The sequence below is a fragment of the Peromyscus californicus genome, unplaced genomic scaffold (genome assembly GCF_007827085.1).
Source record: "Peromyscus californicus insignis strain IS unplaced genomic scaffold, ASM782708v3 Scaffold_3__1_contigs__length_106647218, whole genome shotgun sequence".
Classification (NCBI taxonomy): domain Eukaryota; kingdom Metazoa; phylum Chordata; class Mammalia; order Rodentia; family Cricetidae; genus Peromyscus; species Peromyscus californicus.
The window spans coordinates 88,308,904-88,336,452 of NW_026294551.1; the positions used below are offsets into that span (position 1 = coordinate 88,308,904).

At 50.4% G+C, this 27,549-nt stretch overlaps 1 protein-coding gene across 1 annotated transcript; it reads left to right on the top strand.

Moving 5' to 3' along the window:
• On the top strand, positions 1–27,492 carry Clcn7 (chloride voltage-gated channel 7). The gene is made up of 25 exons (XM_052758691.1): positions 1–212; positions 9,571–9,639; positions 11,012–11,083; positions 11,211–11,276; positions 11,760–11,892; positions 12,240–12,349; positions 13,258–13,338; positions 14,615–14,677; positions 14,785–14,868; positions 16,070–16,163; positions 16,449–16,513; positions 17,039–17,155; positions 17,584–17,638; positions 18,349–18,409; positions 19,039–19,177; positions 19,784–19,877; positions 21,528–21,697; positions 22,804–22,855; positions 23,143–23,270; positions 23,492–23,577; positions 23,881–24,010; positions 24,796–24,855; positions 24,938–25,114; positions 25,512–25,592; positions 25,802–27,492. Exons 1-25 carry the CDS (start codon positions 75–77, stop codon positions 25,886–25,888), a joined length of 2,412 nt encoding a protein of 803 aa, XP_052614651.1. The 5' UTR covers positions 1–74; the 3' UTR covers positions 25,889–27,492.
• Positions 27,493–27,549: the final 57 nt, after the last annotated feature.

Below are 27,549 nucleotides of genomic sequence, written 5' to 3' on the forward strand. Positions count from 1 at the left end.
GAGTCCCGGGCGCGCGTCACGGGAACGCTGCCGGGCGGCCGGCTGTTCTAGTTGAGTTTGGTCCTCAGTGGGCCATGGCCAACGTCTCTAAGAAGGTATCTTGGTCTGGCCGAGACCGCGATGATGAGGAGGCGGCGCCGCTGCTTCGAAGGACCGGGCTGCCTGACGAGGAGACGCCGCTGCTGAACGGGGCCGGGCCGGCCGCGCGCCAGGTGAGGCCCGCGGGCCGGAGATGTGGCCGCTGGGTTCGCTGCCCCGGTCCTCAGTGCGCCGGAGGGGCCCAGGGAGGAGGCCACAGCTTTCTCCTCTGTTATTTTTTGTGAATCCCGGAAGACTTGTTTTTGACAGTTTCGCATCCATTACCCTCTTCCTTTCTTTCCCTTTGAACCCCTTCTCCCCATCCAGTCCCAGTGGGTACACCATTAGAGAAAATGATACCCTCTCCTTCAGCAATCACCAACTGTCATTAGCTCTGCAGCAAGAGACCCTAGGATTTTAACCTTTTAAATTGTTTTTGTTTTTTTAATCTTGCTCTTCGTAGTGAGGGTCGAGCCCAGGGTTTACACATAGTTGGCAAGCATACGACCTCTGATCTGCTTCCTAGCGTTTCAGGACAGGGTCTCACTGGTGTATCCCAGGCTGGCCATGAATTCATGATCCTGCTCCATTTTCTCAAGAACTTGGAAGGCGTGGACTACACGCCTCACAGTTTTCACAGTTTAAATGGCAGACTTGCGATTTCAGTGAAAGTGTCAATCTCCTTTTCACAGGAGTAATTCCAGACATTTGGGGCATAATTGCAATGACAAGTATTTCCACTCATTTTCTCTTACTACCTAATTGAATTTGAATTGGGAATGTGCAGCCAGATGTAATAAGTAACAAGTTAGAGGCCAGAGTATGCTCATCACTCAAAACACAGTTTGTGCCTTTAAATGCTTAATGTTTGAAAGGGGTTACTGTTTTGCTTATTTGCATGTCTTTGGCTCTCCTGCCTGTATGCATTGTATTAATTTTGAGTCAGGTATTTATGTGAATGTCTTGTTAGTCTGTTTTATAACCGTCCTTTACCATTTCTCCTGATTTTAGAGTTGTCTAACAAGCACTCCTGTCATTTTAAAGGCTAAGAAGAACAAGAGATCAGGCTGTTTCATCAGAATGTACATTTAGGTTTTTCTAGACCCTTAAAGGTACATCAGACAATGAACGTCAAAATCAGTTCTTCCTTTGAAGTAACGTCTGTGTACAGGTCTGGTCTGCTGCAGTAATTTGAAGTGACCTATAGTAGAACGGTAGGGCTGTGTCAAGACCGTCTTAGGGTGTTTCTGGAAAGTGTGATTTGCTATCCCTGTTGTAAAGAAAGTAACATTGGGGGCTGGAGAGATTGCTTAGTGGCTAAGAGTGCTTGCTGCTCATGCAGAAGACCCAAGTTCAGGTCCCAGCACCCAAGTCCAGTGGCTCAACCATCTGTAACCCTTTTCTTTTTAATTTTATTTATTTATTTGTTTGCTTATTGGTTTTTTTGAGACAAGGTTTCTCTGTGAAACAGTCCTGGTTGCCCTGGAACTCACTCAGTAGACCAGCAGGCCTCGAACTCACAGAAATCCACCTGCCTCTGCCTCCCCAGTGCTGGGATTAAAGGCATGTGCCACCACTGCCCGGCCCATCTGTGACTCTAGCTCCAGGGATCTGGCCACCGTCTCCTCTCCAGGCCTCCTCTACCTGTATAACACACACTCTCACTCTTTTCTCTCTCTCTCTCTCTCTCTCTCTCTCTCTCTCTCTCTCTCTCTCTCTCTCTCTCAAAACAACAACAACAAAATAACCTTAAGTTGGAAACTGGTTTTAAGAAGGGAAACTGACATAAGTTGGGTTTGGATTTCTCAGGATTGAATGGTTGTAGGTTTTATTTTTGTTTGGTTTTGCTTTTTTTTGCAATGGACCTAAGAGTTGGTTTCTTTTGAAAGAATGAGTTTATTTTTTCCCTAAATACCATTATAGCTTTTAAGGCTACAGTTAATACAATTGATTGGTTGCTGTTAAACAACTTAAAGTAATTATGTACCTGCCCCACTGTGGATTTTGAGGTCTGTGTGCAGGTCACTGAGGTGCATAAGATAGCTTCCTTCCCTCTGGAAATAGGCCCACCTCCTTGCTGGTTCTATGTGAGGAGCCCTATAGATATAGGTGCAAAGAGTATTTTTGTGCCCTATATAAGTAGTGCAAGGCCCTGAGACAAGCTCAGGACAAAGAGTATATGTTTAGAATGCTACAATAGTTTGGAATATGGTACAGGGTGTGGAAGTCCTGTCCAGGCACATGACTTGATGTTGAGTTTGGTTTAGGTCTAGGAGAGACATGTGGGAAGCCAGGGGCTCCAATGCTAAAGGATCCTTGCCCTGCTTAGGTGGGCTGAACAAACACTGCCTACAGGTTGGGAACCCTCTGCAGTGGGCACCAGACCAGCCAGAATTTCAGAAAGGATCTGAGGTCTGCTTGTGCCAGTTTTCTCTTCTGTAAAAAGTTAATGAATGTTGGAAAACATGCTCTCAGTAGATACCAGTCATTAGTGAAGCCCTGGGTTCAGTCTCTCAGCACCACATAAAACTGGGTGTGGTAGCAAATAGCTATAATTCCAGCATGCAAGTGGTGAAGGCAGGAGGATCAGAAGTTGACGGTCAGTGATTCTGAAGCATCATGAACTAGATAAGACCCTGTCTCAAAACAAAACAAGCAATTCTGTCCCGCCCCCCCCCCCCCCAACAAAAAAACCCTATCAACTAAAGCATCTTTGCACTTGACATTTGTGTATGGCCCCCTCTTGAACTGAATGACTTCTTGGTGCTGCTTTACTCAGGGAGTCTGTTCTGGATAATAGGCAGGCTCATAGTTAGGCATGGGGTGTCCTCATACTGCAGCAAGAGTCTTTGTAAGCTAGTCTGGAGTCAGGATCCTTTTGAAATAAAAAGAGGGACACAGTGGGGTGACTCTGGGACTGAACATGAGCTTCTTATCCTGACTACCTTCTGGCCCTCTGGGATTTGTTATGGCATCTCCGGGGTTGGGTGGTGGCATTGTTGCCCCCCTCAGCCAGGCAGAAGCAGGCCAAGCAATGAGGTAGTTGCTGTAGGTAGGATGGGCTGGGGCCCAGTTTTAAAGCTCAGCCCCACAGGACTACCTGGAGGCCAAGGCTTTGGGCCTTTTCTTAGGTGTGGGTGATGGTGGAATAGGGAGAGGGTGAGGTCAGCCGGGAAGTCATGGTCATGTGTGTGGGCAATGGGAAGTAGAGTATTCCGTGAGGCTGTTTGATCCCAGAGCAAATGGTGGTGTTGAGGTAGCAGTGTGTGTTTGCAGTCTGTTTAAATGCAGGGCATTTTTACAGGCCCATTTTGGGAATTGCCACCAGAGACACCCCCTCCCTCAGCAGAAGAGGGACCTCAGGTGAGTGTGGGACTGTGTTCTGCCCTGGTAACTTAGTACCACAGACCATAGCCTGAGGTGCTGTTGGGGAAGACAGGAGACCTGGGGCTGTTGGAAAGCTTCAGGGGAGGCTCCTCTGATTGTCCCCAGTGGCCCTTGGGCCCTGCTATCTTCTGGTGAGAGCTGTTCTCCTCCTCTCGCAGCTCCTAAGCAAGCCTCAGCCCAACAGGGTGTAGAGAGCTGAAGGACAGGGTCCTGGCAGCCTCCAGGCAGCCATGCAGGCCTATATCCACCCCCAAGCCTGGCCCTATGGCCCACTCCTCTCTGCTCTGGGCTGCTCTGCTTGGTGTAGACCTGCTAGCTACTGCATCTAAAGTGGGTCTCTCTTCCCCATTTCTGTCACCTTTGTCACATTTGTGCTGGCTGTATAACGTGCCTTTTTTTTCTTTTGGTCCCCCCCCCACACACACACTGCAGTAGTCTGGGCTTCTTTGGTGCTGAGCATTAGAGCCTGGCACCTGGCAGCTGCTCGTGGAGGTGGGACTGTAGAGCTGGCAGTGTGCAACAGTGAAGAGCTTAAAGAAAACAAGGTTTTAGATAATGACACACGCCTTTAATCCCAGCACTCAGGAGGCAGAGGCAGGTGGGATCTCTGAATTTGAGGCCAGCCTGGTCTATATAATGAGTTCCAGGTCAGCCAGGGCTATGTAGAGAGACCTTGTCTCAAAAAAGTGTTAGATAGCCGGGTGGCGGTGGCACATCCCTTTAATCCCAGCACTCAGGAGGCAGAGGCAGGTGGAATCCCTGAGTTCAAGGCCAGCCTGGTCTACAGAGTGAGATCCAGGACAGGACAGGCACCAAAACTACATGGAGAAACCCTGTCTCGAAAAACCAAAAAAAAGTATTAGACATATAAAAATAGGGTGTCCAAGTGCAAAATAATGTTTTCCAACTCAGGTTCCACTAGAACTGGAGGATGGCAGAGTTCCGTGGTTGTTCTCATTTTTCAAATAAAATGGCTCTCTCTGTGTGTGTATATACGTACATATATATGTGTGTGTATTTGTAGGAAGAGCACATAACATCAATGTACTATCTAGGTTCACACACTTCTCACCCATTCACCCCATAATGGAGATTGAACCCAGACTTCCTGTGTACTACACAGGTGCTCTACCCTGCCCACTTCTTTTATTTATTTATTTTAATTTCCTGAGACAAGGTTTCTCTGTGTAACAGTCCTAGCTGTCCTGGATTCCGGTTTGTAGATCAGGCTGGCCTTGAACTCAGAGATCTGACTGCCTCTGCTTTCTGAGTGCTGGGATTAAAGGCGTGTGCCACCACTGCCGGGCAATATTTTATGTGGGGTCAGAGTATTGGTATAGTGTGTAAGTGTCTAGTGTATAGTGTAGAAGTGGTTCAGGCTGGTCTTGAACTCTCTGTGTAGTTGAGGCTAACTTGAAAATTTTTTATACATTTATTTATTTTGTATGTATGTGTGTCTGCACATGTATGCCATAGTGGATGTATGGAAATTGGGATAACTTGGAGTCAGTTCTTTTCTCCACCATATGGATTCAGGGAATTGAACTCAGATCAGCAGGCTCTGGAGGAGATGCCTTTATCCACTAGCCCAGGCTTTTCATTTTTCACCCTCCTCCCTCAGCCTCTGAGTGTCTGTATTACACGTTACAGTTGGACCACTACCTGTCTGCTATATTCTTTTTCTTTTTTCCTTTTTTTTTTGGGGGGGGGTGGAGTAGGGTTTTTTGTTGTTGTTGTTGTTATTGTGTTTTGTTAGTTTTGTTTTTGTCTTTTTTGTTTTTTAAGACAGGGTTTCTCTCTGTATCCCTGGCTGTCCTGGAACTTGTTCTGTAGACCAGGCTGGCGTTGAACTCACAGGAATCTGCCTGCCTCTGCCTCCTGAGTGCTGGGATTAAAGGTGTGGGCCACTGCCACCTGGCTCTGGTCTGTTTTTTTTTGTTGTTGTTGTTGTTTTTTGTTTTTTTGTCCCCCAAGATTTATTTATTTATACAGAATTCTGCCTGCATGTATGTCTGCAGGCCAGAAGAGGGCACCAGATCTCATTACAGATGGTGTGAGCCACTCGCTGGGAATTGAACTCGGGACCTCTGGAAGAGCAGCCAGTGCTCTTAACCTCTGAGCCATCTCTCCAGCTACTAGTCTGGAATATTCTTAATGTTGGGCAACTAGTCTCTAGAACTGTTTCATCTTGTAAGACTGAAACTGTACCCAGAGTTTTCTTCCCTTCTTTCCTCTTCAACCCCGGCCACCACCTCTTCTTATTCTCTGTCTTTATGGATATAACCACATTTTGGAGGCAGGCCTCAAACAGCTTTGTAGCTGAGGATGACCTTGAACGTTTGAGGGGACGGGGAAGGAGCAGAGACAGAATATTACCACAAGGGACGCACTATGTAGACCAGGCTGGCCTGCATGCCTATCTGTGTACTGCATGCATGTATGTCTGCACTGCGTACATGTATGTCTGTGCACTGCGTGCATGTATGTCTGTGCACTGCATGCATGTCCGGTCAGCTCTGAGCTTTGTTCTTGTTACCTGTTTGGTGTGTGTGTGTGAGTGATTTGTAATTTTCCATTTTTTGCCTGTCAGCCATTCTCAAACGCTATGCTTTGCATTTATGTTCTGTTTTGTAAGTTACCTTTTCAGTCTTTTGGTGTGGGGGAATTTTTGTTTTATGTAACTTTGAAATAATTATAGATTTCCAGAAGTTGCAAAACTAGTCCTGAGCAGGCCTGTGTTCTCAACCAGTTCCTTTTAGGGTGGTATGTTGAGTAATTGTAGCTCAGTACTAGAGCACTGAGTTTGGCAGCTGTGCAGTGTGTCTAGATCCCTGGGAACGTCCATCCATCCGTCTGTCCTTCCACTTCCTTAGTCATACACAGCTCTAAGCCCTCTGCAGCTACTTCCCTGCAAGGAGGACCAGGCCCCTGTGCCCCACTGTGGTCTGTGGATTGTCCTTTGTCACTCATTGCTCTGGCGGCCTTCTCCTGATTTGGGCTTCTGCTTGCTGCTGCTCTGTCATGGATTTGGGCCACTGCTTACCAAGTCGGGAGTCGAGGTTATCATGTAAGCAAGGACTGTCATGCTTACCCATAGCCAGCACCTCTCCCCTGTCCTCTTAAACTTTCATGGTTTCATTTTCATAGCCCCATAGTCAGTGGGTCTGACTCTTGGCCCCTGTGCTATAGTGGGACAGTTGTTGATGGCCTTTGGCTTGTCTAGCTCTTCAGTGATAAGTGGAACAGACTGGCCACCTGCCCTTATCTCTGCTGTGCCCCTCAGCCCCTGCTTCACTGTCCTTGTGTTTTCTCCTGGTCACTCAGCACCTAGGGGAAGTTCCCTGAGGAAGTGAACAGGGTTCATGGTGGGTGACACTTCAAGAGCCCTGGGGGCTCAGTCAAGTTCCATGTTTATATGAAGTTCAAATGCAACCAGAGTACTGGTGCTGTCATCCTGTTCATGGTGGTCCTCAGTGTAGACTGTCCCCAATAAGGCATATAGAGGGTGTCCTGCTTATATGTAGCCTCTTGGCACAACTTGCCTGCCCCAGCATGCTTGGTATGGTGAGTCTGTCTTTCTTTTCCTTCTTTTTTTTTTTTTTTTTTTTTTTTGTGTGTGTGTGTGTGTGTTTTAAGACAGGGTTTCAATGTGTGTAGCCCTGGCTGTCCTGGAACTCGCTCTGTAGACCAGCCTAGCCTCGAACTCACAGAGATCCACCTGCCTCTGCCTCCCCAGTTCTGGGATTAAAGGTGTACGTCACTACCTCTCCATCGAGTCTGTCTTTTTTTTGTTTTGTTTTGTTTTGTTTTGTTTTGTTTTTTGTTTTTCGAGACAGGGTTTCTCTGTGTAGCTTTGTGCCGTTCCTGGATCTCACTCTGTAGACCAGGCTGGCCTCGAACTCACAAAGATCCGCCTGCCTCTGCCTCCCGAGTGCTGGGATTAAAGGCATGCACCACCACCGCCCAGCGAGTCTGTCTTTTTTTAAGTGAGATTGTGGCAGGACCGGAGGGGACTCTCTAAGTGATCCTTGCCCTGCCTATCATGTGTGGGTCATGTGAACCAGGGTGACCAAACAGAAAACAACCTAACCAAGAGCAGCCCACAGTATCCCCAGCTGGAAAGTCCAGAGTGGACATGGATTGGGGGCAGGGTGTGTCCCCTTCTAGGTTTCCTTCTCCCAGGTGAAATGGTTAGATGTTTGTCGCCTCCTCTGGTGCTCTTTCCTCCTGATACCTGTGGTACCTGACGATACTCAGGGTGGAGGTTGCCAGCCAAGCCCAAAGATGTGATTTGGTGATGCTTTCTCCATCCCGCACTTGTGAACAAGAACCTGTGCCTGTGTATGCACAGGAATGAGTGGGGGCCAGGGGCAGCCAGCCGGATACCTGACTTCCTGCACTCTGTCCCACAGGATGCCTTCCTCATTTCTGTCACCCTATGTTGTAGCTGGTCGGTAGATTAGGAGTTAATCTATGATAAGGCACCAGAGGGAACCCCTGGCTGTGGTGAGCATACATACAGCTGTGGGATGTCTATGAGTCTCAGTCTGCTGCACCCCTAGAAAGGCTCCAGAGGAGGAGGAGCTCTTTCCTGTATATTTGGGGGAAATGTGGAAGCACTTCACCTATCTGCAGCTCCAGGTCACAGTGCCTGTAAGAACAGGAGTCTGGGGTCCTGGGTGTCAGGAGCTCTGCAAGGGGTTCTGGTGTTTCTGGGATGGAAGGATACAGGTAAAGGGAGCTTTGGGTGGCTGGGGGCTGGGAAGGGCAAGTTCCCAAAGCTTGTTGGGATACCATATAGGGATGAACCATTCAAGGAGACAGGCGCCTCCTGGATTTCAGGGCGCCTGAAAAAGAAATGCTTGGGAGCTGGAGAGTTGGCTCAGCAGCTAAGAGCACATACTGCTCTAGCAGAGGACCCAAGTTCAGCTCCCACGTCAGGCTGCTCCCAACTCCAGCTGAAGGGATCTAACATTTGTGGCCTCTACGGGCACCTCCATGCACATGCACATATTGACACACAGAATTTTAAAACAAATATTAAAAAATAAGTGTAGCTCCAGTGTGGCGGCGCACACCTTTAATCCCAGTACTCGGGAGATAGAGGCAGGCAGAGTTTGAGGCCAGCCTGGTCTACAGGATGAGTTCCAGGACAGCCAGGACTACACAGAGAAACCCTATCTCAAAAAAGCAATAATGATAATAGTAACAATAATAATAAAATGTAAATGCTTGGGACCCCCAGTGAACCTTGATAAGGGTCTTTGGAACAGGAAGGATAAAGGAAACAGTGAGGCTGGGCCTGCAGCTGCCTCAGGTCTGGAAAATAGCTCCAGGGATAATTCCAGTCCACGAGCTGCTGGGCTGGCCTTGCAGCTCTCTCTCTCTTCCACACTTGGTCTCCATCACAGCTACTTTGCTTTCTAACACAGTGAATGGGGGGCCACATGGCTCTTGCCCAGCAGCTCAGAAGTTGGCCTTTCCTGTAGCCCCTACAAGCAATTTTGTAAATACCCAGGAAATAGTTGAAAATGGGCATAAGTGCCACCCTCCCCCCAACTTTTCCACCTACCACTTACTGGGCAGGTGTGAATTTAGCCAGGTTGGGAGGTTAACAATCTGGAAAGTGTCCTAAGAAAGGGCACTGGCTGCCCCACACCTACATCAAGCTGTACCACTACAAGAATTTCCGCCCTTAGACCCACTCAACTGGTACAGCTTCTGCTTGGGAGGGCTGCATTAGCATGCTTGAAGCAGATAGAGGCCTAGAGAAACTGGACTAGACATGACTTTGTAGAGGTGGTAGGCAGGGGAGGAACCATAGCTTCATGGCAGTGGACACTAACTTGCTTGGATACATCCTGCAGCCCTTGGCCCTGGTGCATGGTCAGTTTCCTCTCATATGGAGCAGACAGGGTAGTATACTAAGGTGAGAAAAACTGGGCTTTCTGTCCCATGCTAGCCTTCTCAGGAACAGGCTGTGCATGTCAGGAGCAGACCTGGGTTCCAATACCCAAGGAGGGCAGGATGTGAGGGTGGGAATGAGAATGAGTTGTATTCTCCCTCCCTCATCTGGTATCCTCATGACCTCTCTTCTGTTTGTAGTCTCATTCTGCATTTTTCCGAATTGGACAGATGAACAACGTGGAGCTGGACGATGAGCTTTTAGACCCGGTAAGTGGTGTTATGTCCCCTGCTCCGACTGAGCTGACCTTAGTGAAGGGAAGTAGAAGGGTAGCATGGTCAGCAGAGATGGCATGCAGAATATGGATGTGGTCTCTGAGGCCAAGTCACCAGCAGCAGCTTCAGATGTGAAGGGGTGGGCAGAAGCACTGTGTGGAGGAGGCCATGGAGCACAGAGGCCTTTGGCAGGAGTGAACTTAGTGTGAAGATATCTTACAGAGTACCAGAGTTCAGATCCTAACATCCATGTAAGATGGCTGTACTTCCAGTTCCTGGGGATCCAGCACCCTCTTTTGGCCTCCATAAATGCCTGTACTCACATGCACATGGTTGTACACAGGCACACACATGCATACAGATAATAAAAAATAAATCTTGAAAAAACAAACACGAAATGTTTCATGAGCCACTCCTCTCTCTCCCCTGGAGTTTGCTTGTTTTTGGTGCTGTCTGCTGCGGTTTTACTTGTCCAGAGGGCAGTGATGCAGAGTGTTCTCACATGCCTGTGGGTGTAGGTGTCCTCAGAGGCCAGGGGCATTGGATCCCCTGGAGCAGAGTTACAGGCTGTTCTAAGCCGTGTGGTGTGCATACCCAGAAACCAAACTTGGGTTTTCTGCTAGAGCAGACACTCAGCCTCGGATCATCTCTCCAGACTCCTGTTTTAGCTTCTTTAGTGCTTTTGTTGTTAATTTAGACTCAGGGATGGAACAGAGAGCCTTGGGCCTGCTAGGCAAGCATGCTGTCACTTAGCTGCCTCCTTTCTTGTTAGTTAGGTGCTTTGCTACGTAACCCAAGTTGACCTTGAATTTCCAATCCTCTTGATTCTGCCTCCGGGGTGCCAGGATTGTAGGTGTGCTCCACCACACCTAGCTTCGTTGAGTGTTTCTAATGCTTTTTCTGTGTTTATAAGATGGTCTGTGGCCTGGCAGTGGTGGCACATGCCTTCAATTCCAGCACTTGGGAGGCAGAAGCAGGTGGATCTCTGAGTTCCAGGACAACCTGGTCTACAGAGTGAGTTCCAGGACAGCCAGGACTACACAGAGAAACCCTGACTCAAAAAAACAAAAACAAAAAACCAAAAAAATTTAGGATGGTTTGTGGACCTTTGTCCTGACATAGCACATCTGTTGATTTTTTAGGATGTTAAACTAACCTTATACTCCTGAAACAAACCTATGGTGTTTGCAGGGTCCCATTGGAGGGTGTTTGTGTCCATATCCCAAGGGGTGGTGGTTTGTAGGTTTCTTGTGACTTCCCAGCCTTGAGTGTCAGATAATGCTGAACTATGAGATTTGAGACTAGCCCCTTTTCTTCACCTTGTTCCTATTCTTAAAGAGCATGGGACTGCTTTTTTCTTCCACAGGAAGTGGACCCTCCTCACACCTTCCCCAGGGAGATTCCGCACAATGAGAAGCTCCTCTCCCTCAAGTATGAGGTGGGCTCCCCATCCTCCCTCCTGAGCTCAAGCCCTACCTTTCCAGCCCTCTTCCCTGTCATCTGGCTATACTTGCACTCTGGTCCCTGGTTCAGTAATCAAGTACCTTGTGTCCTGGTCTGTGTAGAGCCTGGACTATGACAATAGCGAGAACCAGCTCTTCCTGGAAGAGGAGAGACGAATCAACCATACGGTGAGCAGGGTGGGCTTGTGGTTTGTTGGCCTGGGTGCTGGCATGTTGGGCCAGGCAGTGTCCCTGTTCCATCCCTCTCCCTTTTCTCCTCCGAGCCTCTGGGTTCCAATGCCATGCTTTAATGATTTGTGTATGGAGGATGGGGCTCTGAACATGTGACACCAGACGCTGGAAACTTGGAGGAGTGCTATAATCATCATGGCCAATAAAGCTTCTGCAGATGGCAGACAGTGCCTCGAATGCTAGTAGCTAGTTGTGAATTTGTAGGGAATGTTACTTACCTCCTTGTGACTTCCTGTGGCCCTCAGTGGTCATTGAAACATTGGCTGGAGGCTGTTGTTAGCAGATTTGGGCTGAGAGCTGAACTTTGTACTGTGTGTGGTACCGCCCTTGAATCTGCCAGCGCCAGACCAGAGCAGTGCCCAACAGGTGCCTAGCTGCAGTGCCCACCATGACTGCACCATGTTTCCCATCCCTGTCTAGGCTTTCCGGACGGTGGAGATCAAGCGCTGGGTTATCTGTGCCCTCATTGGAATCCTCACAGGCCTGGTAGCCTGCTTCATTGACATTGTAGTGGAGAACCTGGCAGGCCTCAAGTACAGAGTCATCAAGGACAGTATCCTCCAGAGACACTCAGCCTGGGGCACATGGGGTGAGGGTTCATTAACAGAACCCAAGCATGTGCCTTCACAGGCAGGCAGTAAAGAAGAGCAGGCCCAACTCCGTAGAAACTGCCCCTAGCGTGCACACACACAGCTCAGCATATGGGTGCTGTGTTCATAGTCAGGCTGTGAGATGTCTCTAAGTTGTCCCTTAGCACCATGGCCCGCTAGCTAGTCAGTAGTTGTGCTGGTCCAGGTCATGAGATGATCTGGGCCAGAGAGACCGGCCGGAACAGTGAGACAGGCAGGGCAGTTATGTGCTCCAGACGTGCAGCAGTACCTGTCCTTGACGATCCCTGAGACATCGACAAGTTCACAGAGAAAGGTGGCCTGTCCTTCTCCCTCCTGCTGTGGGCCACGCTCAACTCCGCCTTCGTGCTCGTCGGGTCCGTGATTGTGGCCTTCATAGAGGTAAAGCCACTGTGTGTAGGAGAACGGTTACCCTAGATCCAGAGTGGGCACGGGTCTCGGTGAATAGATGGGTCCCTCTGTCTTACCCACCATGGACCTTGTTAGCTTATGAGGATGGAGGCTTTCCAGAGAGCACCACAGTGTGTACAGATGAGAAATATTCAGTCAGAACAGAAAGAACACCGGGGCTTCCTCAGCTAGTGGTACCATATTTAACCCAACAGTACAACTCTCACCCAATACCAATATCCCCTGGCCACCCAGTTCATACCCAGACCATAGGTGTACCACACCTACCCCGTATTCACATGTAGCTAGAGCTAAATCTTTCAGGGCCTTCACATAGCTAGACAGTGAAGTATTCTAGGGCCTACAAAATCTCAGGAGTTTGGACAACTCTTGCAAGGATCCAAGCAGAGGGGGCAGCAGGACCAGCCATTCCCCAGGGAGACTACTCCCATCCCACAGATGGCCCCTCCAAAATGCATCTTTGTTCCAAGGCTCCCAGGGGTCCTCCCTTCTCCAGCTCCCTCTATGCTCCTTTTCCTTTTTGTGTAGTGATGAAAGAAGGAATAGACAACATCTAGAACCTTCTGTGGATGTAGACCAGCTGTCTCATATATAGGAAGTTCTAGTTCCTGCTTGGTACATGATGAGTGTCTTGTCCATCCTGTAGTATTTTCTTCATCTAGCTCACTTGGGGATACATGACCACCAGACTCTACCCTTGGCCCTTTACACATGCCCATTAGGGTTTTTTCAGGGGTCTCTCCATTCTGGGCTGGGGTAAGGAGGAACCTCTACTTCCTGATGTAAAGCCCTTCTCCACACCTGCTCCCCATGTTTCTTGTGGTTGTAAGGCTGCACCCCCTTACTCTACCTGCTCAGTGGCACTTCTGTCTTTCCAGCCAGTTGCTGCTGGCAGCGGAATCCCCCAGATCAAGTGCTTCCTCAATGGGGTGAAGATCCCCCACGTGGTGCGGCTCAAGGTGAGGTGTGCATGATTTCTGCTGGTTTAATTAAGTCTGTCTTTGCTTGACCCTCCACACTTGGCACAAGCTCTGTGCACACCAGTTGTTGTGTGTGCACACATCAACATCTGAAAGTGTACATCTGAAAGTGGCAAAAGCTGGTCTTTGTCTGCAGTCAGCGGTGCAGGAATATGAATGTTGTGATTGCAGTCATGCAGTACACGTTTGTAACTCAGGACTCTGTGGCCCTGAGTGTTTCAGAGCCAGAGGGGCTAAGCTAGGCTTGGAGACGGTCTGCCTTCCTTTCCCTAGTTTCCAAGTTTTCTCTCATACTCGTAATGTGTAATTTATTACTAGTTGTTTTTGCCTGACCAGCCTTTCTGCCTGAGTCTGGACAGACACTGCCTCCTGTCCCTGTCTCAGAAGGCAGGTGAACATTGGCCTCCTTTGATGTACTCCCTTGCCTAATACTCCATCGCCTCCCTGGGGTGCTCCCAGGCCTGGTGCCCTATAGCCAAGGAAAGGCAGTGTAGTCACATTCTGGAAAGCAAGAGACCTGTGCTGCTACTCTGCTGTAGAATAGGGTAGACATGATGCTTTTGGGCATAGCACTGACTTGTTACCCATACTAGACTTAGTGGAACACGAATGTTTTGCTAAATACCTTTAGCTAACAGACTAGGTTTAGGAGGCTTCCTCAGAACCTGCATTGAACGTGATATCCTTCCCAGGGGCCCCCTCCTACCTGCACCAGGGGCCATGTATCAAGGGAGGCATGTATAAGTTGTTGTTTTATTGTTAATGAGCCCAGATGACAGAGTAGCTTTCTGTCCACCCTTGACTGCCCTGAGCATCCACCAGGCTCATGCAGTTCAGGGGAGTCACAGTCCCTCAGCCTCCATCTTCATGGTTCTTGGCCTGATGTGGGGAGGAATACTGGGGTATCCGTGTAGTGGGTGCTAAAATCTCCAGGTAGAAACACCTGTATGTTCATGGGATGGGGGCCATACTATCAGTCCCAGCTAGTAGTTGTCCCCAAGCTGTACTGGGCCTAGAGCAGAGGCATAGTCATAGGGCAGGGTTGAGCCTCCTCCCTCAGGGCCCCCTAGGGATATCAGCACTAAATTCCCCCAAACGGATGTGAAACAGCACCCTGGGTGCTGTTCCAACATTTGTAGTGTGGGTGGATGATCAGTGTGAGTTCTCAGCAACAGTGCTGACTCTTCTTGAGCCCTTGGGGCTCAGGCATGTATGCAGCATGTTTATTCAAACTCTGCATCTTCCTTGTTTCCAGACGCTGGTGATCAAGGTGTCCGGTGTGATTCTGTCTGTGGTAGGGGGACTGGCTGTAGGAAAGGTAACAGAATGAGTGATACTGGTCCCTTCTGAGTCTGAGTTTCTGTCTTTGGGAGGACACCAAGACCCATGTATGGCCTCTGAGTACTGATTGCTTTGTGCTCTCAGGAAGGGCCAATGATCCACTCAGGTTCAGTGATCGCTGCTGGGATTTCACAGGGAAGGTCAACATCACTCAAGCGAGATTTCAAGGTGAGTACTTCCACATACACATGGATGCACTGGGGATTCACAGATGTGTCTCAGCTGGTCTTCTGCCCATGCAGTCTTCATCCAGACCTCTGGGTCTCCCTCAATATCCAGTTCCTGCCGGGCGGTGGTGGCACATGCCTTTCATCCCAGCACTCAGGAGGCAGAGGCAGGCGGATCTCTTGAGTTTGAGGCCAGCCTGGGCTACCAAGTGAGTTCCAGGACAGCCAGGACTGTTACACAGAGAAACCTTCTCTCAAAAAGAAAACAAACAAAAAACCACATCCAGTGCCTGTCCTATCTCTAACTCTAAGGACAACCTGGTCTGTTCCCATTCCAGGTAGTTACAGACCATGTGGACTCTCCATGGTCAGTTCCTAGAATTCTGGTGGTATATGCTAGTGTGATTCTGTTGAAAAGAATCTATAGCTCTGACTAGCTTCTCAGAGGGACAGTCACTTGAGGGAGGTCAGAGCTTTAAATGGCTACTCAGGTACATGGTACAATTTTATCATGTTTCTCACTGTTACCAGCAATAAGATGGGCCTTACACTAAACTTACATGTTGATAAGTCTATAGCCGTCTTTGAAACAGTCGCTCTGTATAACCCAGGCTGGCCTTGAACTTAGGATTCTGTCTCAAGGCTTCTGAGAGCTAAGGTGCCAAGGATGCTGCGCCTTTCCTGGAACTCACTTGGTAGTCCAGGCTGGCCTCGAACTCACAGAGATCCGCCTGGCTCTGCCTCCCGAGTGCTGGGATTAAAGGCGTGCGCCACTACCGCCCGGCTTGAACAATGCTTTTTAAAATCAAGAGTAAGTTTAGATTTTTCCACCCATTGGATTTTCTCCAGTTAGTAAGGTAGAGCTGGAACAAGAAGTTCATCGACTTCTTGCCTGTGTGAAGTTGGGTCACGGTCACAAATGGAATCCTGTGGTTATGTTCTCAGCTGTGGGGACATGGGCACCCCAGCTCTCCTGTTTTCTGTCACTATCTCTAGTATTGCTTTCTGAATCCAGTAGCTACTGTTGTGATTATAATGATATGATTGTTAGAAAAGGCTCCCTGCCTGATTATCTAGAAAAAAAGGTCCTGCCTCTTACATCTCTTGTTTGGTCCCTTTGGTGGGACCTGTTTCCAACTTCCCTTCCTGTGATAAGTGACCCTTCAGAGCCTCCCTCAACACCCTCCATCTTTCTCTTTCAGATCTTTGAATACTTCCGCAGAGACACAGAGAAGCGGGACTTTGTCTCAGCTGGAGCTGCAGCTGGAGTGTCTGCTGCATTTGGAGCCCCTGTGGGTAAGGAGGGCCAGTTCCACCTCATCTCTGGCTATGCCCTTGGGTGCTTTGTGGTTGGCCAGGATGGGGAAGCAGGGCTTTTCTGTAGGCATAGTTCTGATGTTTGTAGACAAGTGCCAGGTGAGGGTGTGGGCAGTGTCTTACAGCCACCAGCTGTGGCCTGGTACCAGCTAGCAACTTCCCTGTGTCGTGTTCTTAATTCCCTGGGGTCTCTGTTGGGCACTGGCAGTGGGCAGGCTGCCCTATGGCCTGGGTGGCACTGTAGACCTGCCACTTGCCTTCCAGGTGGGGTTCTATTCAGCCTGGAGGAAGGTGCCTCCTTCTGGAATCAGTTCCTGACATGGAGAATTGTAAGTGCCTGAGGAAGGCGCCCTCTGGCCAGGGTGATCATGCTTCTCCCTCCCTTGAGGACTCGTCATATAGTCAGTCCATCCTTTTATATTGTAGAATGCCCCAGTGGGTTCAGTAGCTCTACACGTGTCCCAGGTGTCCTTGGTGCTGGGAACCCCAGAAACACTACCTTCTCTTATGTCCTTCACTGGCTTGTGTGTAGAGCAGCAACGCCATCTCTGCCCAGCCAAGCAGTAGACCCAGCCCCACTTGGCTCCAGCACCCTTCTTTTTGTCTTAGATGGGATATCCAGACACACAGCTTTCCAAATGACAGGAATTCCCAGCCTCCGTGTCTGGCTCTGGCATTCAGATGAGAGTGTTCTATATAACTTGGAGCCTAGGTGGGCCAGATGTGGCTTTGAGGTGTTTAGGTGGGCCAGGTAGAGCTCTGAGGACACTGAGTACTGAGTGGGCCGGGCAGGGCCCTGAGGGTGCTGGGTGCACCAGGCAGGTTTCTAAGGCTCTGGCTTCTCTCTGCCACAGTTCTTTGCTTCCATGATTTCCACCTTTACACTGAATTTTGTTCTGAGCATCTACCATGGAAACATGTGGGACCTGTCCAGCCCAGGCCTCATAAATTTTGGAAGATTCGACTCAGAGGTAACTTGTCAGCCACAATGTCCCACCTTGCCCTTTCTGGTGCTACCTCAAAACCCTGTTGGCTGAGACTTGAACATGGCTTTGGAAAAATCTAGTTCTTAGCAGGGATGTTGAACTCTTGCTTGTCAGTTTGAGGACCCTGTAGTAGTGCTCTGGGAGTGTGCACAGGGTCTGCTCCCTCAGGGCTTTGAGTGTACCACAGCTGCAGTGTGAGACTCTCCAGTATTAAGTGCCAGGCTGCACAAGCCACCAAACCAGCTCAGTCATGAAGGTTATAAGGTCTTCTCAAAGACCATTTATCTCACATATGGACCTCTGGTTCTGTATAAAAGTGCTATAAGGTTCAGTGCATGTAGACAGAGTCTCTGTTCAGTCCTGTAATTTAAGCAGCAATTTCTTAAAGCCTTTGCTTTTTCCCCTCTGCACAGAAAATGGCCTACACCATCCATGAGATTCCCGTCTTCATCGCCATGGGTGTAGTGGGTAAGGCCCCTCGCTATAGCATGGACCAGAGTCAGCCTGTGTTGGGAGGATGGATTCCCAGCTCCAGAGTGGTGCAGGTCTGGAGTTGTCTTTGTCAGGATCTCCATCCTCACCTCTAGGTCCTGCCCTGCTAGAATTCTTATGCAGATGCATGCAGGGGTGGGCACTTCAGAAAGACCCCAGAGCTTTACTTCTACTGTGGCAAAGCTTCAGGCCTGGAATGAAGCTTTGCCACAGTAGAACGGGCGGGGTGGGGGGCAGAGGCGGGTATTTACAACATCTACAGGGTGAGGCCTCCTTATCTAAAACACTCAGGGCCTGAAGTGGTTCAGATTTCCTTTTTTAAATCCCAGAAATTGCCCCCCCCCCCCCCCCCCCCCCAGTTTCTCTGTGTAGCTTTGGAGCCTTTCCTGGATCTCGCTCTGTAGACCAGGCTGGATTTGAACTGATTTGACAGAGATCTGCCTGGCTCTGCCTCCCGAGTGCTGGGATTAAAGGCGTGCGCCACCACCGCTCGGTACCTCCCAGAAATTTTTTTCCTCCCATGCTCAGCTCATACTGCTCTGTAAGAAGCTGAGTGGAAGGCAGAACAGCCTTAGAGACATGACTGGGAAGCCATCTGACAGTGCACCCTCGGCAGGACCATCCCACTTCTGGGGCCACCACTGGCCTCCCTGTGAAACCAACATTAGTCTCTTTTCTGGTCACAGGGGGCATTCTTGGAGCTGTGTTCAATGCCTTGAATTACTGGCTAACCATGTTTCGAATCAGGTGAGAAAGAACCCCGTTTTGTGTGCCAGATTGACGGGTACAGGCCCACTGGGTGCAGGAAATGGACAAATTGTAGCAGCCTTGTCAATGATGATCCTTTCCTGAAGGTCTGCCCAGCTAAGCTGCTCAGGATAGGTCAGGAATATGTGGCCTGGGGGAGAGGGACAGGAAGTGGAAGTGGGGGAGGAGCTGGAGGAGCTTCAGAGGCGGAGTGCTCCTCCCCTGAGAGACATTCCTCAGGTCCTGAGGTCTGAAAGCTAACAGATCAAATTTGTCATGGAGAGCAAAGCCCTAGGTGAGTTAGCTACTGACTACCTTCTGCCTGGGGTGCCGGCCCCTTTATTAGAAGAGAAGCAATCAAATTTGGGAAGACACTGTCTTCCTGTTTTTTTGCACAGGTCTTAGCTGCCGTGGTGGTGTAGCAGGGTGAGTCGTTACTGAGTAGTCTGTAGCCATAGGGAGAAAGATAACCCCAGGAGTCTGGGCTGATTGATCATTAAACCTGTGTTGTTTTGCCCTCTCATCAATGGGTTCTGGGTCAGGTTGCCATGGCAACTGCCAGGAGCAGGGCAGGTGAGGCTACCCCTGAACATCCCTGCAGCAAAGTCCACCCTGGCTTTGGTCTCTAGGTACATCCACCGGCCCTGCCTCCAAGTGATTGAGGCCATGCTGGTGGCTGCTGTCACAGCCACAGTGGCGTTCGTCTTGATTTACTCATCTCGAGATTGCCAACCCCTGCAGGGGAGTTCCATGTCCTACCCGCTCCAGGTAGGCATAGGCCTTGGGCTGGCCCTATGAACAGGACCAACTCTCCTGAACTCTGGTTTCCCGGAGGTAACAATGTTAGTAGGCCTTAGGCTTGTTCTGTATGTAGGATCCCATAGTAAGCTGAGGCTGTCTTTCAGGTGCTTGGGGAATGGGTGGTAGTACTCAACTGATCTCACCATAGTCATTTCCAGACACCTCCTGGAGAGAGCTTTAGAATGGGGCTCAGTTTAGATTAGAGAAGTACATACCTGTAACTGTACAGAAATCGTATAGGGATACTTGTAGCAGCTCATAAAACCCCCAAACGAGAGCTTCCTCTCTTCTTAGGCAAGCAAATGATGTGTCCCTCCATGTAGTAAATGGCACTTATCCCAGAAGACTGGGCCTACTGGTCCCCAGGGCCAGTGTCCAACTGTTGATTCTGAGGCATTGCTCATGAAGTTCCTAGTTTCCTGTTTCTTCTGGATAGAGGGACAGTTGGACCTCCATCTCCCAGAGAGGTGGTCATCCAGTGAAGTCCTGGCTGAATTAAACTTGAGCACTCAGCAGCACAGGATCTGCCCTGTGGCCATCTGTCCCTCTCTGTCCTTTCTCTCAACTCTACAGCTCTTCTGTGCAGATGGCGAGTACAACTCCATGGCTGCAGCCTTCTTCAACACCCCCGAGAAGAGTGTTGTCAGCCTTTTCCATGACCCACCAGGTATGTGCAGTCAGCATGGCTAGGACTTACTAAGGACAGTGGGCAAGTTCTTGGCCCAGAGATCACTGCCCTGGGCTAGGAGTGAGGAGTCGTCTCTGGTGTGGTGAGGTGTACTGGAGTGCAGGAATCAATGTTGCAGAGTTGGAGACATGGGGTTGCACAGTTCTGCGGAGTACCTGGTGGCCAAGCACCTGGACAGGGACTGACTGGGGTCCCCATCTTCTCCTTTCTTCCTGAGGATAGTCACCTGAGTCACCTCCATCTCTCTCTCCAGAAGAAAACCCAGCCTGGTGACTCCATGAGCAGGCCTTTCTGGGCTCCACCACACTCCTGATAGTGCCTAGGGCTAAGCCCTACACACCGTGCCCAAGCAGAGCTGGGCAGCCTTAGGCCTGTGTCTCCAGCTCCTCCCCTTCTGTTTTCGTTTGCTGTCTGTTGCTGTCAGTGGTAAAACCCTGACCAAACCAACTTGGGAAGGAGTGGTTTATTAGCTTAGAGAGGGAAGCTGAGGCAAGAACTGAAGCAGACTATGGAGGAACACTGCTTTCTGTTTGCTCAGCTACCGTCCTTATACAGTCCAGCCCACCTGCCCAGGGATCATACTGCCCACAAGAATGTTGGATCCTCCCACATCAATTAGCAATCAAGAAAATGCCCCCCTCCCCCACCGGCATGTCCAAGCTAATCTGATGGAGGCAGTTCCTTTGTTCCCTCTTCACAAGTGTGTCAAGTTGACCACTGAAGTTAACCACGATATCCACCCTGCCCACAGGGACAGGTGTTTATAATTGTTGCCTGTCATAAGGCTACTGGGGACTTCCTGTTTGGGAGGCTGTCCACGGGTAAGGATCATGAAAATTAATGGATAAATTTGGTGTAGAATAAGCCAATGGCATTCCACACATAGACCTCTGCCCTTCCTGACCAGGCCCTGCTAACCTCAGTAATCTGTGCTATGGTGCTCTTAGCCACACAGACTGGCACATCCCCTAACCCTGGCTGTCACATAGGCCACTGTGGTTCCTCTCTATTTGGCCTTACTTCTCTGGTTTCTCACCCACAAATATAACCTCAGCATCTTGTCTACGTCCCAGGTCTTGGAGTTTGACCACCGAATTACAGTAGCTGGGAGTGGTTTAGGGGCCCAGTAGGACACGTCTTGGTCACCTCTCATCTCTGGCTCAGGCAGTCTGTCCTAATGCAGCTGGCGTATGTAAAGTCACACCAATTGTGAGTCCAGCTGAGCTGGAAGTCTGCTGCTGCTCGCAGGAGTGTGGGCTTCCTCTTTCTCCTAGACAAGGGCCTCCACCTGGGACAGAGCACATTCACTGCAGGCTCTTGGTCATTCTGGGGAGTTTGGTGCTGACATGGAGCCTGGGTGGTCCCTGAATTTGATACCTGTGCTGCCAGCTTGAGGTCACCTTGCTGCACTTCTCACATCACTTCTGACTCTGGGGACCTGCTCTTCACCTGGAGAAGCTGAGAATGCAGAGTTTCCTGGGCACCACTGGGAATCCGGTGGCCTGGTTCTCAGGATGGAAGCACATGGCCAGCAGGCCATCCCTGGCCAGCAGGCCATCCCTGGCCAGCAGGCCATCCCTGCCCAGGCCGGAGTCCCAGCTATAGCTCAGTGACCTTCCTTTTCCCTAGGCTCCTACAATCCCATGACGCTAGGCCTATTCACTCTGGTCTACTTCTTCCTGGCCTGCTGGACCTATGGCCTCACAGTATCTGCTGGTGTCTTCATCCCATCCCTGCTCATTGGGGCTGCCTGGGGCCGACTCTTTGGCATCTCCCTGTCCTACCTCACAGGGGCAGCGGTGAGTTGGGAGAGGCATGCCAGAGCTCCACTGCTCAGGTGTTCTGGTGACCCTAGGAGCCAGAACAGGGGAAATCGGGGTATCTAGTGCAGGTGGACAAAAGTTCTGACACTATCAAGTAGTCCTGTCATGTAACTGTGGAGACATGTTGGGGAGGTGAGTGAGAATATAACAAGGGAAAGGAGCCCAGGTCCTCCAGCACTGACCTGCATGTAGGCCTCTTAGCCCTTCCTCTCACCAGCTACTGGTGGAGCTTGGGGTTTCCATCTGTGTGTATGTTTTCTCACTTCAATCGTTTGAGTAAGATTGACAAATGATAGAAGGGTAACAACAGGAAGCCTATATCTGCCCCTCCCCTGTCCTCAGGCTCAATTGTCTGTCTAAATCTCCTTTTGGTTGGGTTCTGTCTCTGAGATGTGATTCATAAGAATGATTGCTTTGAACGTAAACAGTTCAGTGGCATTTACTAGATGCTTAGCATTGTGCAGCCATCACTTCCAGCTCCAGAGCTCTTTCTTCACCGGGACAGGAACCCTCTGCTATTCAGTGTTGACCCTGTCTTCCCTTTCCCAGCTCTAGTAGCCTCTAGCTTCCGTGCTGTCTCTGGGCTCATCTGTTGCCAATACTTCCTGGGGCACACAGTGTGCAACCTCATATGTCTCTGCAGTCTCCAGTTGAGTGTGATGTCTGCTTGTTCATCTCTGTTGTAGCATGTCCTAGAACCCTTTCACAGCTGAATGTCTTTCCTTGGGTGATCCCGTGTATCTGCGTGGGCAATGGCACCTTGTGCATACTTTTGCTCTACTGTCCTCCTTCATGTAGGTTTCTCAGCACAAAGCAAGCACAGTCTTCTGAGCTCATGGGTGTGGGCAGGTGGTCGGTAGAATTTGTATACCTTGTCCCTATTCAAGGCACACCTAGCTGGAACGTTAACACACAGGTTGTAGCAGAGGGCACTGGAGTAGAATGTTCTGCATGTGAGCCTTGGAATTCACTCCTGTGTGTGGATCAGTAGGCCCAAGCATAGCATCTTCACTGGAATGCCCTGGCAGATTTGGGTGAGGGTTGCCACTGCCTCTGATACTCAGCCATGTTGCCTCCCACAGATCTGGGCAGACCCGGGTAAATATGCCCTGATGGGAGCTGCTGCTCAGCTTGGTAAGCCCCAGCTCTTGCCCTGTTTGGTGAGTGGTTCTCACTTGTACCCTGCCCACCCATTGTGAGTTCCACCAAGACTGGCCTTTGCCATTCATGTGAGCAAAATAGGATGTGAGGCAGGTGAGGTCATCAGCCCCATGGCATGGCCAGGTGGCAATAGTCCGGGCCCAGCAGTTACCATCCTTGCCTCTGGGGTCTGGAAAGATAGGCGGGTAAAAAGACTGCAGACATAGCAGAGCTGGGGATCCTATGTTAAGAGGGATAGGGGCTTATGACTACCCCCACAGGTGGGATCGTGAGAATGACCCTTAGCCTGACAGTCATCATGATGGAGGCCACCAGCAACGTGACCTACGGCTTTCCCATCATGCTGGTGCTGATGACTGCCAAGATTGTGGGCGATGTCTTCATTGAGGTATGCAGCATGAGAGGGGTGGTTTGTCCTCGGCTTACCCTGGATGCTAACCTTGTAGCCTAACACTGGGGTTTGAGGAGCCTGCAGCAGCTGCAGAAGAAAGAGGGCCCATTGAGCCACTCCCATATGCCCTCAGGACTAGGGCAGTTGTGGGGCTCTGAGGGAGGCAATGTGCCTTCAGGACCCCTGGGCAGTGTCCTGAATCATGACTCTGTACCCAGGGCCTCTATGACATGCACATCCAGCTGCAGAGTGTGCCCTTCCTGCACTGGGAGGCCCCGGTCACCTCACACTCGCTCACCGCCAGGTATGGCCAGCTGGCCTGCTAAGCCCTCGTGTTCCTGGGTGCTGTGGGTAGATGTGGACAGGGAAAACACTGAATGTCTGTGGAGAGCCCGGGTACCAGGGTTCCCACTGTAGCTGGTCCATGGCTGGTTTTCCAGTGCCTGGTTAAGTCTGTAGCATGGAAATGGGGGTCTTGGGGTCCCAAGTCTGACAGCTTCATGTCTGTCAAGTATTCACATGATACTAAAGCTCTTAAGGAAGTACCTTGACAGCACGTGGTGTGAATGCCACAGAGATAGGATCACTGGGTTGGACCTCTTGGCAGGGAAGTAATGAGCACACCTGTGACCTGCCTGAGACGGAGAGAGAAGGTTGGAGTCATCGTGGATGTTCTAAGCGACACAGCATCCAATCATAATGGATTCCCCGTGGTGGAGGATGTGGGAGACACCCAGGTACTGTGGGCACTTCTCTGAGTATCAGTTCTTTTTATTTTGTGCCCATGAGCAGCATATATTGGAGGAATTGATCATGTAGTTCACCTGATCAATATACTTTTATTTTTTTTCAAGATTTATTTTTATCCTGTTTTTGTGTTTTACCTGCATGTGAACCACCTGCATGCCTGGTGCCTGCAGAGGCTAGAAGAGGGTATTGGATCCCATTGGAATTGGCATTATAGATGGTTGTGAGCTACCATGTGGGTGCTTGGAATCAAGCCCAGGTCTTCTGCAAGAGCAAAAGTGCTCTTAACCACTGATCTATTTCTCCAGCCCATGAACAGGAAATGTTGTGTTGGATATAAAGTAAAATCCCTCTCTTAGCTGGCATGTCCCCACAGACTACAAGCCTTGTGTAGTTCTAACGGGACTGGACTTCTCAGTCATGGTGTTGGTGGCTGTGACATCTGTCAGGAGGTGCCAAAGAGATGTGAGACCAGCTATGTTTACCCCCGGCCCAGTTCTTACTCTGTTGGGATATGTTGGACATTGGCACTGGTGGCTTGAAAGAAATGTGAGAAACATGCTTGGCTTAGGTCTTGCTACCTGTTGATTCCATTCTCAGCAGGTGGCTTCCATGCTCTGCTGACCGGGTTAGCCCTGTCTCAGATACTTTAGGGATTAGCAGGATTGTGTGTGAGAGATGCCCACTTCAAGGCCTATGCTTAGAGGTGACCACGAAACAGCAGAGTGAGCCAGAGTTTCCCACTGCAGTCTCAAGGCCTCTCTTTCCTCTCCAGCCAGCCAGGCTCCAAGGCTTGATCCTGCGCTCCCAGCTCATCGTGCTCCTGAAGCACAAGGTGCGCCCCTCAGTCCATGGGTGGGAGTGTCCTGGGCACCATCCTTCATAGTGGCAGATACATAACTGGGTGCTGCCTGCAGGTGTTTGTGGAGAGGTCCAACATGGGGCTGGTACAGCGGCGGCTGAGGCTGAAGGACTTCCGTGATGCCTATCCACGCTTCCCCCCAATCCAGTCCATTCACGTATCCCAGGATGAGCGGGAGTGCACCATGGATCTTTCTGAATTCATGAACCCCTCTCCCTACACAGTACCCCAGGTACTTATTGACCCAAAGGAGTTGGGGGCAGGGTTGGGATATGGTTAACCTCCAGGGCCCAAGCTCTATGCCTTGTATATTCTGAAAAGGTGGTAAAGAGCCTCTGGAATCTCATGGAGTAGCTGCTGCCAGGTAGAGAGGAGGCCTTCAGGGATGGTGCAGGTGGGGCTTGCTGCCTGGGATAGGCCATCTGACCAGAATTTATCAGGGACAGCCTGAGAGAATTAGGGCTTCAAGTAGCATTGGGCCTCAGAGAACCCCACTAGTAGCACAGAGGGGCTTGGAGTCAGGTATGGAGGGAAGGGACAGCTCAGGACTCTGGAAATGCCTGGTTTGGGGGTGGAATCCCTTTCCACAGTAGAGTGAAGTGGGCTAAAGGCAGTTGACTACCTTGCAGGAGGCGTCTCTTCCTCGAGTGTTCAAGTTGTTCCGGGCTCTGGGCCTGAGGCACCTGGTGGTAGTAGACAATCGCAATCAGGTAAGGCTGCTCTCTGTCCTGCCAGAGAGTGCTGGAGCTGGCTCACACTCTGCTTCCGGTATCCCTGCTCTGTTGTGGGTGGACATTGGGGCTTGTCTGTCTCGGGACAGTGACCCTTGGGACCTAGCCTGTTGGTGCACGCCTACTTAGCCCTGGTATGTGGAGTATGCTGTCATATGGAGGGAAGTGACCTGGTGTTGTTTCTGCAGGTGGTCGGTCTGGTGACTAGGAAGGACCTGGCAAGATACCGCCTGGGGAAGGGAGGCCTTGAAGAGCTTTCACTGGCCCAGACGTGAGGGTTGGCTCTACCCTTGTGCAGTGGCACCGGAGCCCCTCTGCACCTCCTCCCAGGGTCCCTGGTCTCAGCCAAAGCCTTGCCCCCTGGGCAGTGCAACAGCAGGAGCAAATGCCCTCCCTGGGCCTGGCTGGTGTGGGGGCCAGACCCTTTGTCTTGGGCAGTTGGTTTACATCATCAGCACTTTCCTTGTCCCCTGACCCCTCCACCCCTTGGACTTGCCCCTCTCCTGGGTTCCTTCTCCAAGGATGAAATGTGTGTGATCACACCCTTGTGGCTCACTTCTCAGAGCCAATAGAGGCTGGGTTGTGTGTGTGTGTGTGTGTGTGTGTGTGTGTGTGTGTGTGTGTGTGTGTGTGTGAGAGAGAGAGAGAGAGAAGGGGGGGGGGAAGGCAGGCAGGTGTGAGCTCCTACCTATTGCTGTTTCTTCTGATTCTGAGCACCTATACTGTGGTTGTACTGCCCAAACCAGCCAAGAGCTTCAGCAGCAAGGGCTCTATTGGGGAACCCACATGTGCCATCCCATGTCTTTGTTCAGAAGATGGCCAGACTGGTTCTATGCCTAGGGCTTGAGAGCTGAAAATCACATGAAGACTGCATCTGAGTTCACCTACATCTGTCCCAGGCTGGAGGTCATGGCATTGTGGACCACAGCAGGTCTTCCCGCAGCACTTAGGACCCTGATGGCCATAGTGGCTTTGCTGTTACCTGTACTGTGTACACCCTTGGGCAATGGCCTTCCAGGACCTGGCCATCCAAGGGTGGCCCTAAGATGGACCTGCAGCACCAGAGCCAAGGAGCCTCGCTTCTAAACTCTGCATTGTCAAAGCTGCCTCCACTGGACCAAGCTCAACCTGACATCCAGAGTCAGAGTCTTCTCCCCAGGACGCATTGTAAAGATAGTTGCAGTTGTCTCTGACATGTCTGTTACAAGGCCACACAGGTCCTTCTTTGGAAAGCTGGCATCTGCTGCCTCTCAGTTGTCCTCCCTCCAAAGGCGTGGCTCTTCCTTCTATGAGGAGATGGACTAAGTGTGTCATTGAGTCTGGATATGAGAAATGAGAGACTCCTTTTCTCTGTCCAGGGCTCAGCATTCTGGGGAGTTAGGCACTCAGCATGTTGATAAAATAAGTGCACCTTCTATAGACAGTAGCTGCTGTCTGTGATGGGCAGTGGTTGCAACTCTTGAGGAGTACTGCAGCTAGCCCAGGGCCCAGTAGGAGGGTCATGTAGGGACCCTGACCTCCTCATCCCCATCTTACAGCCTTTCTCTCAGGCTCGCTGCAGAGTGTGGTTTCTGTCACCTGCTTGGATGACATCCTGTCCCCAAGCCTGGGCATGCCAGGCTCTGCATGACAAGAAGTTTAACTGACCCACCGTGCCTGCTCCGCTGGTCCTGGTGGGTAGGTCTTCGTGACAAAGCCAGGGGTGCTCTGGATTGGGAAGGGCCATATCTGATTGGACCCAAGGGGATGAAGAACACTGCACAGGGCCTCAGAGACTTGGTACCAAAAACGCATGTGCAATCTGTCCACAGTCTGTGTTGACTATATGTTGAAATGATATTTTTGGATATATTAGGTTAAATAAAACAATCAAAACGTCTCTCTCAAAATTCTCATTATGGCTCTTGGGAGGGCTGAAACCTCAGTGGCCTCATTT